General features: G+C 54.5%; 1 protein-coding gene across 3 annotated transcripts in view; it reads left to right on the top strand.

The window, feature by feature from the left end:
- Positions 1-15,941, top strand: part of CHST8 (carbohydrate sulfotransferase 8) — a 152,386-nt gene extending 136,445 nt beyond the window's left edge. For all 3 annotated transcript variants that reach the window (XM_007996244.3, XM_007996245.3, XM_073016669.1), the window contains 2 exons: positions 13,846-13,883; positions 14,387-15,941. In XM_007996244.3, the coding sequence (XP_007994435.1) occupies positions 13,846-13,883; positions 14,387-15,493 (1,145 nt within the window). In that variant the 3' untranslated portion in view covers positions 15,494-15,941. The remainder of the gene's footprint in view (positions 1-13,845; positions 13,884-14,386) is intronic.
- The last annotated feature ends 218 nt before the right edge of the window (positions 15,942-16,159 follow it).

The following is a 16,159-nucleotide window of genomic DNA, read 5'->3' as shown; positions in this document are numbered from 1 at the left end:
CCAGACTGACAGCTGGAGCCTCTGAGAGCTCCAGGCAGTCCCTGGCCTTGTCCTTGCAATCTGTGAATTGCCAGGGTCTCTGTTCTGTTCTGGGGGGGCACATAGGATGACCCCTCAGCAGCAGCTGCCCCTCAGTGTTCCCTGCGATGCTGGAGAGAAGACACTGGTGTGGGGGGACAGGGTGGGCCTGGAACTGTAGCTGCCCATTCACTGTGCTTGAGTCGGGGTCGCCACGCAGACTCCGGGACCGCTGTGGGTACAGTCAGTGACCATCAGGGAGCTCTTCCAAGGATCAGAGCACCCATCCCTGAGCCCCTAGGCAGCCCTTTTCAGTCTGGAGCCCCACTCTCTCCAGGGTGTCTGCAGTACCCCACTCAGGCCAGAGCAGCCTGCAGCGGGGGGCACTTCAAAGAAGCATCACTTAAGACAGATTCACTTTTGTGGCTCTTTAGGGTATCACAGCAACAGCTGTGACAGGCTTGACAGCTCCAGGCCAGCTCAGTAATTGACGTGGCAGCCAGAACAATGCATCCCAAGGCGGGCTAGAGCTGGACCGATCATTATCTTGCAGTTGGGCCACCGTGGTAATGAGGCTGCCCCCCTGACTGCCTGACTCCATTCCAGGGAATAAGGATGCCCGCTGCCCACGTCTGCCCCTGGAGGGCCTGTCTCAGGGCTGGGCCAGTGGGTAAGGGGCACTTTTCCTGTAAGCAGGCAGTGTTAGCGCATTCTTGCACTGCTCTAAATAAACATCTGAGACTGGGCAATTTATACAGAAAAGAGGTTTCATTGGCTCACGGCTCTGCAGGCTGGACAGGAAGTGTGGCCCCAGCATCCACTCGGTTTCTGGGGTGTAGGGGGCTCTAAGAGCTTTTACTCATGGCGGCAGGCAAGCGGGAGTGTGCATGTCACCTGGTGAAAGCAGGAACAAATGGTGAGACTTGGGGGCAGGCTGTGCCACACTTTATAACAACCAGATCTCGTGAGAATTCATTCACTATTACAAGGACGGCACCGAGACATGAAGGATCCCCCCATGAGCCAAACACCCCCCACCAGGCTCCACCTCCAACACTGGGGATCACATTTCAACATGAGATTTGGGCTTGAACAAATGTCCAAACTACATCAAGACAGCCCCTTTATGGGGCCACCCCAGCTTCAGGCTCCAGCCTGACTCACTCGCTTCTGTTTGCTGGTAACCCCACAATGGGAATTCACCATTATTTAGACCAAGTGAGATGTCTTCCTGCAGAGCTGGCTGGAGAGTGGTCACTACATGCCCTGTCAGCCAGACAAGAGGAGGCATTGACGTCCGTCCCGTTTGACCCACTGGGCATGGTGCTGTGAGGCCATGGCTGCTCAGAGCCCAGGTTGGGATCCCCATGGGCCCAGAGAAGGGCAGCACCCATGCCCAGGCCCACTGCCTCTACCCGTCTTTCCCTGAGAAGTGCTGGTACCATGCCCCCACTGGCCCAGAAGAACTCCCACAGGCACTTCTGCTCCTGCACATCTGACCAGCCACCCCTGATCCCCTAAATCCCTCTCCTCCAACTGCCTCTGGATGTCTGCACTTGGGAGACCTGTAGTCAGGTCTCCTCAAAGTCCACAGGGATCTGTCCTGTGCAGGAAATAGCATCAGCATTCACCACTGCTAATGCCAGAAGCCAGCATCTCCCTCTGCACTCAGCCAGTCCCAGGTCCTGCTGATGTAGTGGCGAGTTCAGGCCAACTACTCCTGGCCCCCAAGGGCCCAGCCCCACGTGACATCAGTAGTTTGAAATCTGCCATAATGGGATTTCAGACCATAGAAATCAGCAAACACTGCAAACCAGCCTGCTCCCTGCTCCCACCCCACTACCCCGAGAACCAGGTGTTCAATATTTCCCAGCACACCGCCATCTCCCGAAGTGTTCTTCAACTCTCCATCCACTGTCTCATCATTGCCCGGGTCCAGGCCTCAAGAGTCTCCTGCCTGGATAGTGGCAGCAATCCCCTAAGCAACCTTTCTTCTGTGTCTTTGACTCCATCCCAGAATGGTCCTTAAATTCAAAATAACTCCACACCTTAAAGCTCGTTGAGACTCCCCTGGGCCTTAGGAGATATAAGGTCTAGTGCCTTTGCATGGCTGTAAAGCCTCTTCCTTGCCGGCCAGCCATCATGGTTGTCCCTTCCTCCCTCCCTCCCTCCTTTCTTTCTCTCTCTCTCTCCTTCCTTCCTTCCTTCCTTCCTTCCTTCCTTCCTTCCTTCCTTCCTTCCTTCCTTCCTTCCTTCCTTCCTTCCTTCCTTCTTTCTTTCTTTCTTTCTTTCTTTCTTTCTTTCTTTCTTTCTTTCTTTCTTTCTTTCTCTCTCTCTCTCTCTCTCTCTTTCTTTCTTTCTTTCTTTCTTCTTTCTTTCTTTCCCTTTCCTCCCCTCCCTCCCTCCCTCCCTTCCTCCCTCCCTTCCTTCCTTTCTCTTTTCTTTTGAGACAGGATCTCACTCTGTCACCAGGCTGGAGTGCAGTGGTGCAATCAGCTCACTGAAGCCTCTAATGCTTGGACTCAACTGATCCTCCCACCTCAGCCTTCTGAGCAGCTGGGACTACAGGTGCCCATCACTGTACCCAGCCTAATTTTTTCATTTTTTTTTTTAGAGATGGGGGTCTCACTATGTTGTCCAGGCTGGTCTCAAATTTTGGCCTCAAGTAGTCCATCCATCTTGGTCTCCTAAGCACTTGGATTTAAGGTGTAAACCACTGTACTTGGCCCTACCTTTTCTTGACACCCTTCAGTCTCTAGGCCCATCCCTTCATCCCAGGAGCCTTGCCGTCATGGTGGAAGGTCACCAAACTCCGCCAGAAATGTCCTCATTACCCTCAGGTGCCAATTTATTATCATGATCTTCGGGAGCTGTCACCTGCAACACTGAGCTAGCTAACATGTCAATTGTCCCACATTGCCTGCAATGCCCTCCATGGCTGCCATCACACATGGAGTTGCCGGCCAGTGCCTCACCTCGTTGCTAGACTGGAAGCTCCATGAGGGCAAGTGCCACACTGTCCCATTCCTGGTTAAGACACTGTCATCAGTACCTAAGATGCTACTGGCCCGTACAGGTGCTCCACCAATGTGAAGTGAACGGACTCATGGTGGCAGATGGCAGGACTGTTCCGCGTGGTGTGCTGCAAAGTGGAGGCCAGCCAGTTGGTCTTGCTGTCAACTTCCCACATGGGACGCAGAGACAGGGCAAGCCAGGGAGCGACACGGGGTAGTGGGCTAGGGCCACACAGATCGTTCTTTCTCATTTGCGGCAACATCCATTAGCTCTGGCTTGTTCTTCCAGGCCCACACGTGTTGAAGGAAGACGTGCAGCCAGACACGGTGGCTCACGCCTGTAATCCCAGCACTTTGGAGGCTGATGCAGGAGAATTGCTTGAGGCCACAAGTTTCTGGGCAACATAGCGAGACCTTGCCTGTATGAAATTTTTTTTTTTTTTTTTTTTTTTTGAGACAGAGTCTGACTCTGTCGCTCAGGCTGGAGTGCAGTGGCACAAGCTCAGCTCACTGCAACCTCTAACTCCCAGGTTCAAGCAGTTCTCATGTCTCAGCCTCCCAAGTAGCTGGGATTACAGGCATCCACCACCACAATGGCTAATTTTTGTATTTACTTAGTGGAGACGGGGTTTCGTCTTGTTGGCCTAGCAGGTCTTGAACTGCTGACCTCAGGTGATACACCCGCCTCAGCCTCCCAAAGTGCTGGGATTACAGGCATGAGCCAGCACGCCTGGCCAATATTTATTTATTTATATATATATATATATATATATATATATATATTTTTTTTTTTTTTTTTTTTTTTTTTTTTTTTAATTAGCTGGGCTTGGTGGTGCACACCTGTAGTCCAGCTACTTGGGAGGCTGAAGTGGGAGGATCGCTTGAGCCCAGAAGTTCAGGGTTATAGTGAGCCATGATCACGCCACTGCACTCCAGCATGGGCAACAGAGTGAGACACTGTCTCACAAAAGAAAGGAAGGAAGGAAGTGGGGGAGGGGGGAGGGAGAGAGGGAAAGAATACATAAAGGAAAGAAGGAAAGAAGAGGCATGACCTGCTGTAAGCCATGTGCCATAGACTCCTAGAAACCTCACAGGGATGTGCACAGACACACACACACTCCCCACCCAGGGCATGCTACATCGCACACACAGGAAGCAGGCACCTGTGCAGCACAAACGTGTGCTGTGGTGCGTCTCCTCGGCATGCCTGGTGTGACAGACCATTCGACATGCACACCTGATCCCATGCGACATGCACACGTGTAAGGGGTGATGCAGTGGGTGCCTTGGGTGTGCTGGGGTCACACACACCCTGAACACTGTAGGAGTCACTGCAGGCTCTGACCGAGGAGTGCTGTGAAGCAGTAGCTGAGGATCGCTCCCTGTAGACAGGCAGGGCACCAGCTCAGGACTCCCCTCCCCAACCCACTCAGTGATGGGCAGGTGGGTAGATGTGGCGCAGGCGGGACAGCTGTTGGGTTCGCAGACTGGCTAACCGACTGACTGGCTGACTGACAGGCAGCTCTGATGCTCGACTCTCTGACAGCTCCAAAGGAATTCGCGGCCAAGGCTGAGCTGACAGGAACCACCCAGTTGAATCGTGGATCCTAATCACGAAGGCGAGGGAACGGAATCACTAAACAAAACAAGTGCGGTCAGAGCCGTCAGGCGCTCATCGGCCCAAGACAGGAAGATGCTGGCTCCCCTCCTCTGCAGATGCACCCAGCGTCGCTGCGCTGGGGGCAGGAGCTGGGCTGCGGGAGATTCAGCCCCTGCAGAGGGAACCAGATGATCGGCATGCCAGGAGCAGCTGGCTTCCAACCAGCGGGCTCTGGCCCTGCCCGTCATCGTGTCCCATTTCATGTGCACATTTGTGGATTTGCAAGATTCATATGTTTGGCGCATTTTACCAATGAATTTTTAGCCCGTTTTACCAATGAAACAGGTTCAGCAAGGTCAAGGCACTTGTCCAAGGTCACACAGCAGTGGGTGTGTGCGCTCTTAGTTTTCTCTTTTTTTTTTTTTTTTGAGATGGAGCCTTGCTCTGTCACCCAGGCTGGAGTAGTGCAGTGGCACAATCTTGGCTCACTGCAACCTCCAACCTCCACCTCCTAGGTTCAAGCGATTCTGCTGCCTCAGCCTCCAGAGTAGCTGAGATTACAGGTGCCCACCACCATGCCTGGCAAATTTTTGTATTTTTAGTAGAGACAGGGTTTCACCGTGTTGGCCAGGTTCCTGACCTCAGATGATCTGCCTGCCTCAGTCAACCAAAGTGCTGGAATTACAGGCGTGAGCCACCGCACCTGGCCTGTTTTCTAATGTTTGATGTGCTAAGCCTGCACTAAAAGCTGCGACTCCACATGGACCCTCCAGGGTGGTCCTCTGTGTGGTCCACCGAGGGAGGGAGTAAGCCTTTGCTCTGGTCTGAGCCAAAGGTCACTGTGACTGAGTTTGATCATCTCAGCTCCTAGGGGAAGAAGCCCCCTACCCAGAGGCCGAAGCTGGAGGAGAGAGGCCAATCCATGACCAGCTCGATGCAGCTGTCCAGCGTGTCTGGCCTGACTGCTGCCTCCCCTCAAGGTCCACACTCTGACCACAGAGTTGTCATCAGGGCCCTGGAGCAGCCAGCACCTGTGCCGGGGCAGCCCTGCCACGTGAAACCCCACGTACCGTCCTGTGTCCTAGGGCAGCAGGTGGCCATGACTGTGACAGAGGCTGGTCTCCAGGCTGTGCCCTGGGGACCCAGCAGAGAATGTAAGAAGTTGGATTTTCCCATGAACACAGGTGAGAATGGAAGGCCCTTGAGCGAGGCTTTCTTCCGGGCGAATTCTGTGCCCAGGAGTCCAGGCTGCCAGCTCATTGCTGCGTGTGTTGAAAGTTCAGTTTTGCATCTAATTTGCATATGAACAGCCTGCCCCAGGTGGAGGATGCAGTTCACAATGAGGCAGTCAGAGGCCCACGGGGACAATGTGCGCCTCAGCCCTGGACCAGCGGAGACCTCACGAGGGCAGAGCCTGAGCCGGTGGGAGAGGAGCCAGAGAAGGTGTGGCCGGGTCCCCAAGCAGGCCCCGGCCTGGTGTACTGTGGATGGCAAAAGGAGGTTCCTGAGCCAGGCTTCATGGCCACCGAGCCAGGGCTGGGGGTGGACAGACTCCTCCAGTGGGATTGCCCCCATCTGCATCTAGCTAGGGGGCTGGCACCTGCTGCCCAGATGCGTGGGCCCTTCCCAGCTGGGAGGCTCCAGTCAGAACTCTAGACCCAGCTTCTGGGAAGCCCTATACGCCTCATGTCCAAGGCCAGCTCTCAGTCCAGAAAGCACCAGCTTTTCCACAGGCATTGATGGGCATTGTGCCAGAATGACACAGACGGACAAGACACAGGCCCTGCCCCAAAAACATTGAGAACTAACAACCCTTCACTACTGATCAGCAGGCAACCTAAACCAGCAGACGAGCTATTTCCTCACCTCCTTCAGGCTATCCTGCCCTGTCTTCAGAACATCCAGCTGGGCGTGGTGGCTCATGGCTGTAATCCCAGCACTTTGCGAGGCTGAAGCGGGAGGATCATTTGAGTCCAGGAGTTTAAGATTGCAGTGAGCCAGGATTATGCCACTGCACTCCAGCCTGGGTGACTGAGCAAGACCTTATCTCTTAAAACAAAAAAACCCAAAAAACAAAAAACACTCTTAAGGCCCCATGAGATCACATGAGTCCCTGTCTGTAATGGGTCAAATTGGGTGCCTGCCCCACCCTCAAAAAATGCTCAGTCCCGGCTCCCCGTGCTTGTAAACTGTGACCTTACAGGGTCTTTGCAGATGTAATCAAGTTGAGGCCACTAGAATGGCCCTTTTTTTAAAAAAGAAAAACTATTTCCATAGGTTTTTAGGGAACAGGTGGTGTTTGGTTATATGAGTAAATTATTTAGTGGTGATTGGTGAGATTTTGATGTACCCATAACTGGAGCAGTGTACACTGCACACAATTTGTAGCTTTTATCCTTCATCCCCTTCCCACCCTTTCCCCGAGTTCCCAAAATCCACTGTATCGTTCTTATGCCTTCGAATCGCATCTGCATTCACGTAGCTCATCTCCCACTTATGAATGAGAACATACGATGTTTGGTTTTCCATTCCATTATTTCACTTAGAATGATAGTCTCCGATCTCCTCCAGGTCGCTGTGAATGCCATTAATTCATTCTTTTTTATGGCTGAGTACTATTCCATCATATATATATATACACACATACATGTATGTGTGTGTATATAATATATATATGTCATGTATCAGAGTTTCTTTATCCACTCGTTGATTGGTGGGCATTTGGGTTGGTTGAGTGGGCCCTATTTTAATATGATTGATGTTCATATAAGAAGAGGAGAAGAGACACACGTGTGCAACGGCCTTGTGAAGACAGAGCAGAGACTGATCTTCTGTTGTTGCAAGCCAAGGAACGCCTGGGCTGTTGCAAGCTGGAAGAGTCGAGGAAGCATCATCCCTGCCCAAGAGGCAGTGGAGGGAGTGTGGCCCTGCTGGCAACTTCATTTTGGACATCCAGCCTTCAGAACTATCAGAGAACACATTTTTGTCATTTTAAGCCCCTCTGTTTGGTTAATTATATACGTCATCTTGCCTAGGCCATGGTTCCCCAGGGTTTAGACAAACGCCAGTCTCTGTGTGTGTGTGTGTGTGTGTGTGAGAGAGAGAGTGTGTGTGTGTGTGAGAGAGAGAGAGTGTGTGTGTGAGAGAGAGTGTGTGTGAGAGTGTGTGTGTGTGAGTGTGTGTGTGTGAGAGCGTGTGTGTGAGAGAGAGTGTGTGTGTGTGAGAGAGAGAGTGTGTGTGTGTGAGAGAGTGCGTGTGTGTGTGTGTGAGAGAGAGTGCGTGTGTGTGTGTGAGAGAGAGTGTGTGTGTGTGTGTGAGAGAGTGTGTGTGTGTGTGAGAGAGAGAGAGAGAGAGAGAGACATGGAGTCTCACTCTGTTGCCAGGCTGGAGTGCAGTGGCAAGATCTTGGCTCACTGCAACCTCAGCCTCTCAGGTTTAAGTGATTCTCCTGCCCCAGTCTTTCATGTAGCTGGGAATACAGGCATGCGCCACCATGCCCAGCTAATTTTTGTGTTTTTAGTAGAGGCGGGGTTTCACCATGTTGGCCAGGATAGCCTCGAGCTCATGTGGTCTCGCGATCCACCAGCCTTAGCCTCCAAAGTGCTGGGATTACAGGTGTAAGCCACCATGCCTGGCCAGGAAAGCATTTTTCAGATGTGATTTGCTGTAAAATGTGTAGTCTTTGAGTAGAGGAAATGACCTTCCACAATGTAGGTGGGCTTCATCCAATTAGTTGTAAGCCTGAAGAGAAAAGAGTGAAGTTGCCCAAGTAGGAGCGAGTCTCGGACGGTCTTCCCATGCAAGCCGCAGCACCAGGTCTTCCCCGGGTCTCCAGCCTACTGGCAGATTTTACATTGCCAGCCCCCAGAATCACATGAGCCAGTTTCTTAAAATCAACCTCCCCCATCTCTCTCCTGTCTCTCCTCTTCTTTCTCCTCTCCTTTCCTCCTTGTGTCCTCTCCCTATCTCACTTCCCTCTCTCCTTCTTCCCTCCTCCCCCTCTACCTCTCCCTTCCCTCTCTCTTTCTCTCCCTCTCTTTCCCTGCTCCGTATATATCACTTGTGGACTCTCTGTCTCTCTCTGAGACTAGCATCCCTCCCCGCATTCAGAACCCTCCGTACTTCCCATGGAGCGGAGCTTGGCATTTCCCTCTGGCTTCTCTCCCCCGACCCACCTACCTTCTCTCTTGCCAGCACCCTGCACTCAGGGCAGGCCATCTGTAGCTCAGCACTGCACTGTGAGATCAGGTGCATGCCCGGTCGTGGGGCTGCCCCAGAACTCGGAGGCCTTTCTCTTGTGCATCTTGGGTGTGGGAGCAGCTTCTTCCTAATGGGGGTGTGGGAGCAGCAGGGCAGAGGTCGACAGCCTGGGCTATCCAGGACAACAGTGTTCATCCCACCAGATGCCACTGTAAGGAGTCCAGGTGGGGCCCAAGCTGAGAATCAGGGTCCTGCAGGTGCTGGGAATCAAGATGCAGCCAGGAACTTACCTTCAGGGAACCCCCCCCACCCCGATCGGGCCAGCCTGAGCCAAGAGAAGTAGCCGAAAGCCCTGGAGGCTGCCTGGCCAGTTGGGCAATGGAAGTGGATGTGGAGTGGACAGTGCCAATGGGTGTGGGGCAGCCTGCCACGAAGCCACCAGAAGCCCCCGGCATGTGGAAATGTGGCCACACAAATGGCTCCATCAGGAAATCCTAAAAGACCAAGAAGCACGACTCAAACTCAACCACAGACAGGGACTTGGGACTGGCATGGCCGCTCCTGCCCTCCTTCCCCAGTTCTCTCCCATGCCTGTCCCTTGGCAGATTTGACTCCTTAAGGACAGATGCAGTGATGGGAGTGGCAAGACCCTCCCATCATCGCCCATCAGGGCCCGGGGCTGGGCCATGAGCAGCCAATGCAGCCGTCACTCTCCCAAGCGTGAGCCACATGGGGCTGGGGCAGGCCAAGGGTTCCTTTGAGGCACTTGGGTCCTGTCCTCACCTGTCAGTGCTGTCTGTCTATAGGGCCTGACCAAAAGGCTGCTCTCCAGTTACCACCCTCCATAGGTCCAGGGCAGGGGGGATTGGGGCTTTTGTGTGGCACCCTGCAGGTCTTCCTCCTGTGAGCCTAGAGAGAAGTGGGCAAGAGACCCTCCTCCTTGGACATGCTGGTGGTATAGCCCCCTCCCCAGCTGTGCCCCAGGCCCAGGCCTGATGACTAAGAGACTGGCTTCACACAGTCATCAGCCTCTGCCTCTCCTCAATCAGGAGGCTTTTCAGCTAAACGTTGAGAACTTCAGCCAATGAAGAGTTCACACCGTGGAACACATTTGGCAGTGCCCATAACTCACGCCTTGTTTATTCTCACTGATGCTTTTATCATAGCACATGTGTTCCAGCCACTCCACGCATGTCATCTGTCCAGAAAGAGAAAGTGCTTGTTTATTTCTTACTGTGCAGGGGTATGGAGCTCCCTTACAGACTGTGAGCGTTTTATTGAGAGGAGAGAAGAGGTCACTCAAGACACCCAGAGTGGGGTGTACGTGGTTGATCTTGGATTCTGTTGCAGGGGTGGAGGTGGGGAGGCAGGGAAGGTGCATGGCAGCATTGGTGGTGTTGGATGGAAGAGGAGTTGGGTTTGGCAGGAGTTGCTCTGCAAGGCCACTGATGTTACCTAGATTGTATGTTTTATTTGGGGGCTTGAGAGGGGCTGGAGGTGGTTATACTGAGGCCAAACTCCTTCCCGCCCATAAGTCCCCCCAAGGCACTGGTACCACTGATCCCTGGTGGCAAACCTTCCTCATCTTTGTGAGCCCTTAGCTGCCCTTCCCTGAGCCCTCATGGAGCTGTCCAGGGTCCTGACGTGCAGCCCACTTAGGGATGTGCAGACCCCTAGCCCAGGATACCTAAGATTTCTCCTGGATTTCACTTGCCCAGAGCGGGCAGTGGTCTTTGCTTCAGCCTTTATCTGAGTGGTGCATGGAAGAGCAGCTTTCTCCCTAGTGGGGACACTAGGCTCATGGCAAAGGGGAGGTCCCTTTAGAATTCCTTCATTATGTTTCTGTCTTTATTCAAAAGTGAACTTGTGGCCAGGTTTGGTGGCTCGCACCTATAATTCCAGCCCTTTGGGAGGCAGCGGCAGGAGGATTACTTGAGGCCTGGCGTTTGAGACCAGCCTGGGCAACATAGCAAGACCCCATCTCTATTTCTAAAATAATGTAAATTATTATTTTTTTCTTTTTCTTTATTTTATTTATTTATTTATTTGAGACAAAATCTCGCTCTGTTGCTCAGACTGAAATGCAAGGTGTGATCTCAGTTCACTGCAATCTCTGCCTCCTGGGTTCAAGTAATTCTTATGTCTCAGCCTACTGAGTAGCTGGGATCACAGGCATGCACCACCACACCCAACTTAATTTTTTGCATTTTTTAGTAGAGATGGAGCTTCACTACATTGGCCAGGCTGGTCTCGAACTCCTGGACTCAAGTGATCAGCCCATCTCAGCCTCCCAAAGTGCTGGGATGACAGGCATGAGCCACCGTGCCTGGCAGTACATTTTTAAAAATGTTAAAGTGAGCTTGTGGGGATAGGGCTAATCTTTGCCCAATAAACTACCGTAAGTTTAAAGGTTGGGAATAACTTATGGCAAACTCACGCTCTGCTTACAATGTTACTGATCTCTCTTATTGTCCACAAGGCAATTTTTCCTTTCAAAGGAGGAAGTTGCAGGCAGGTTGGCTTTATGGACACATGTAAACAGGAAATCAGGAGACTCTCCCAGCCCCAGGCTCTGTCTAGCAGGAACTTCTCCTCTAGTTCATGCCAAGGGCTCTAGCTCAGCCTGCATTGGAGTGGGACAGCCCCAGAAGCTTAGGCTCAGAGTCCAGAGGTCCAGGAGACAGTGTCCCCCTGTCCAGTCCTCACAGGTAAAATGGAACAGGACCACAGCCCACTGCCCTCCGAGGCTGTGGGGACAGTGCCAGTGGGAGGTCATGGCCTTAGGGGCTGCAGTCTCAACAAGGGCATGGCCTTCCATCTTCCGCCCAACTGGCAGGATCCCTTTTGGAAGTGGCTTCTCAGCCCCACTCTTCGCCAAATCTAGCATGACTCATTTGCTCCAGAAAAGGAATATATAAGCACTGTCACACCTTGACGAGGTGACAGGAGTGACAAGCAGAGTGGTTTCCTACATCTGAGACTCTGAGGAGGAGAGGTGGTTTAGCAGAGCCAGCTGCCATCACCAGAAGAAAATAATCAAGGAAATCTGGCAGAGTAGAGTAAAGCCGAGTGGTGTGGCAGGTCCCTTCTGGTGAAGGGAACTGTCATCGTTGGCTGCAGGAGAGGAAGGAGCTCTGGAGGCTTGTGCTGGGACAGCCGCAGTAAAGATGGGACAGGGAAGAGGAGGGGGTGGCTGTCAAGGAGGGAAATAGACTCTGGGGATGGCAGGGGGTGGCAATGAGCAGCTTGATTCTAAAGACTCCTCTCGCAGGCCAGGCACCTGCTGCTTACACCCCATACCCTGAGTGGTGCAACCAGGTCTACTTGGAGCTTCCCCTCGGTCTCCAAGGAAGAGTCTAGAAGGCCTGTTTCAAAGATCCCCCACATGCACGCATGTGCACATAAGCTTGGGAGTGCCCAGGAAGACGGGGACCCTCTGCCCTTTGCCCGTGGGAGAGAATACCCTTGTTCCCAGCCCAAAGGGACAAGCAGAAGAAAGATGAAGTGTGCCCCAGTTCTGCCTGCATTTCTGCCTCTCCTGGGACTTGAGGAAGGTTCTGGCAAGCTCAGGGAAATCAGGCTGTCCATCCCAGGGCTGACGTTGCATCCCCTTCTTGGCTTGCTAATGACTGAAGGAGATGTGCAGGCACAGCCTCAACCTTAGACTGTCTGGGGCCTGGCACTGGCTGAGTCTGTAAAACTGGACCCCATGGAGAAATCCACAGACTGTCTGGCTCGGGGAAGACCTGGATGTCCCTTCACCAGCTGGGCTCCTGCCACTGGACCTCTGCCCAGGACATAGAGACAGCCGGGAAAGAGGTGGGACACTGGAACCCCCCACCCGCAAGCAGCAGCCAAGATTTGCTGAGGTGTGGTCAGGCACGGTGCCCCGGCATGCCAGCCAGAAGATCCAGCTCTCTGCTTAAGGGATAGCTGGCTCTGATGGTGACCATGGCTTTTGGCAGAGCCTCAGGACAAAAACGTCCACCCACATGGCACTGGAACAGAAAGATCCCCTGATTCCTCGGTGGCCAGGTAGGGACTAGGGAAGGAGGCTCCAGTGTCTAAATAGATTCCCCCCAAAGGGAATCTCCTTGTCCTCCCAGGACTTTCCCCCAAAGCAGACCAAACAAGGTATGACTCAGAATCTTCTACTCTGGTCAAAGGTTCACCTCACCAGAGCTTGTTTCTTGGGTGAGCCCAGCCCAGGCATGGGCCTCCTTGGTGGCCAGAGGGGGCTTTCCAGAGCATGGCCAGTGAGGCACTGATCTCTCTCTGTCTTCCTGATGTCATCAGTAAGTTAACGCTGGACAATTACCCTCCATCTGGGCACTGCTTAGGGCTTTGAGGGAGACCAGGGCGAGCAAGATATGCTCAGCTCACCCCAGAACTCCAGAGCCAGCCGAGAAGGCCAAGATCTCAAAAGAAATACCCAGGTTAAGGAACTTTCTGGAGCAAGAGGAGAAGCAGCACGTTCCATTCCTAGGCCTGGTGTGTGCAAAGGTGTGGGTGTGAATATGTCATATTCCAAGCGTGGAGAATCCATAGTGGCCAGAACTGGGGCATGGCTGGTGGGGTGTGGAGAGAGGGTGGATGGAGCTTTCTGAAGGATCCTTTCCCTGTGACTTAATGACATGGTGGGGTGCAGGAGGAGGTGGCCTGCGAGAGTCCTGGCTGCTCCACAGGGCAGGTGTGTGGGTACACTTGGGCAGGGTGCCTTTCCAGACCTTGTAGGTCACATTAGGAGGCAGGCGTGATGCAAAGAAGAGAGCCTCAGCTGCGAGCCAGTGGGACCACGTGTTTGCTGCGTTCCTGTTTTCTGCATGGGTAGGGGATGGAGGGGCTCCAGCACTGGCCATGCCCTCTCCCCATGCCCTAAGCTGCCTTTCCCTAGAGCTTACCCCAAAATCCCTCCAGCCTGGATGTCCACAGCCAGCAGCCCATAAGCAGTTCCCTGGGAGCCACGTGGCACATATGCTGCTAATACTGTCCTCTCCTCTGTTTGCTTTTTAGGAATAAAGTTCAACATCAGGCCAAGGCAGCCCCACCACGTAAGTTCTGAGAGTCAGATAAATCTCAGTGCACGCAGCCCCAGGGAAACTGGGGAGGGCTGGGAAGAAAATTAGGAGCTCACGTTGAATCCATTCTTGGAAAGAAAAATGTGTCCAGCCTTTCCCGGGAGCCTTGGGAACAAAGCCCAGGGCTCTGGACCCATGAATTTCCCTTCCTTGTTAGAAGGCTTCTTTGCACGGTGCTAATAGAGGCAGTAAATCTGAGCCCTCCTGCAGGCCACCTACTCCCGCCACCCTCGCTCAGCCCAGGTTCCTGTGAGGATCGCGCCATCTTGTGGCCGAAATGACGCTTGCACCTCAGCGGGAGGGAAGCTTTTGGGTGCTGGGCCAGGGCTCAGACGGGAGGGGTCTCACCCATAGGGTCAGCCTACGTCCCTCACCTGAGAGGGACAGGAACCCCAGCCGTGGTGAATCTGACCTGTGTGGCCCCCAGTGCCCAGCTGTCCTTTCCACTCAGATAACCACTTCTCTTCTTGCCCCAGGATCTCCCACCAGGCGGCTCCCAGGATGGTGACTTGAAGGCACCCACAGAGAGGACCACTCGGGACTTGTCCAGTGGGGCCCCGAGGGGCCGCAGCCTGCCAGCGCCTGACCAGCCTCAATCCCCGCTGCAGAGGGGGACCCGTCTGCGGCTCCGCCAGCGCCGTCGCCGTCTGCTCATCAAGAAAATGCCAGCTGCGGCGACCATCCCGGCCAACAGCTCGGACATGCCCTTCATCAGGCCGGGACCTGGGACGCTGGATGGCCGCTGGGTCAGCCTGCACAGGAGCCAGCAGGAGCGCAAGCAGGTGATGCAGGAGGCCTGCGCCAAGTACCGGGCGAGCAGCAGCCGCCGGGCCGTCACACCCCGCCACGTGTCCCGTATATTCGTGGAGGACCGCCACCGCGTGCTCTACTGCGAGGTGCCCAAGGCTGGCTGCTCCAATTGGAAGCGGGTTCTCATGGTGCTGGCCGGCCTGGCCTCGTCCACCGCCGACATCCAGCACAACACCGTCCACTATGGCAGCGCCCTCAAGCGCCTGGACACCTTCGACCGCCAGGGTATCTTGCACCGTCTCAGCACCTACACCAAGATGCTCTTTGTCCGCGAGCCCTTCGAGAGGCTGGTGTCAGCCTTCCGCGACAAGTTCGAGCACCCCAACAGCTACTACCACCCGGTCTTCGGCAAGGCCATCCTGGCCCGGTACCGGGCCAATGCCTCTCGGGAGGCCCTGCGGACGGGCTCTGGGGTGCGCTTTCCCGAGTTCGTCCAGTACCTGCTGGACGTGCACCGGCCCGTAGGGATGGACATTCACTGGGACCATGTCAGCCGGCTCTGCAGCCCCTGCCTCATCGACTACGACTTCGTAGGCAAGTTCGAGAGCATGGAGGACGATGCCAACTTCTTTCTGAGCCTCATCCGCGCGCCGCGGAACCTGACCTTCCCGCGGTTCAAGGACCGGCACTCGCAGGAGGCGCGGACCACAGCGAGGATCGCCCACCAGTACTTCGCCCAGCTCTCAGCCCTGCAACGGCAGCGCACCTACGACTTCTACTACATGGATTACCTGATGTTCAACTACTCCAAGCCCTTTGCAGATCTGTACTGAGGGGCGCTGCAGCTGGCCGGGCCGCCCTACCCTGGTGACTCACCTGTGCTCCCGGGCATCCTCCTGTAGGTGGCGCCTCATCCCGGGAGCAACAGGGCTCTGAGGACTTGAGGAGCCGTGGCTGTGGGAGGAAGCAGGCCCTGGGCGGGGGAAGCAGAGGCACCCAGCCTTGGCTGGGGACCCCAGCCCTTGGCCTGTACATGTTTCCTCACTCCTTGACTGAGGGAGAGGCTGAGGACTGGGATAGACACCCCGGGAGCTCAGCCAGCAGTTTCGATGAGCAGGGAAGTCTGAGGCCCAGAGGACAGGGGCCCCAGCGGTAAGGGATGTCCTGCACTCCCTTAGCCATTGCCTTGGACCAAACCACATGGTTTGCAGCTTTTCTACGAGCCAGGGGGGGAGGTTCCCTTGGATTAGGTTCCAAATAAAGCACATGGTTTCCAGAGCAGCGGTGTGTACTCTGTGGTGGCGTGGGAGCACGTGGACCCTGAGCTGGGTTTTCTGGGGCTCTTTCTGCCTTCCTGGGGCAGCCTGAGCCAGGTGCTGCAGGCCCCACTGCAGAGAAGTCCAGTTCAGGAGCAGCCTCGTGGGAGGAGAGCACAGAGGACCCAGAGGCTCTCAGCCAGGGCCTGCAGGCGTCTGAGGCTAGGGCCCAGTCAACTAGGG

The sequence above is a fragment of the Chlorocebus sabaeus genome, chromosome 6 (genome assembly GCF_047675955.1).
Source record: "Chlorocebus sabaeus isolate Y175 chromosome 6, mChlSab1.0.hap1, whole genome shotgun sequence".
In the NCBI taxonomy this organism is placed as follows: domain Eukaryota; kingdom Metazoa; phylum Chordata; class Mammalia; order Primates; family Cercopithecidae; genus Chlorocebus; species Chlorocebus sabaeus.
This window is presented reverse-complemented; position numbering and strand designations above follow the sequence as displayed.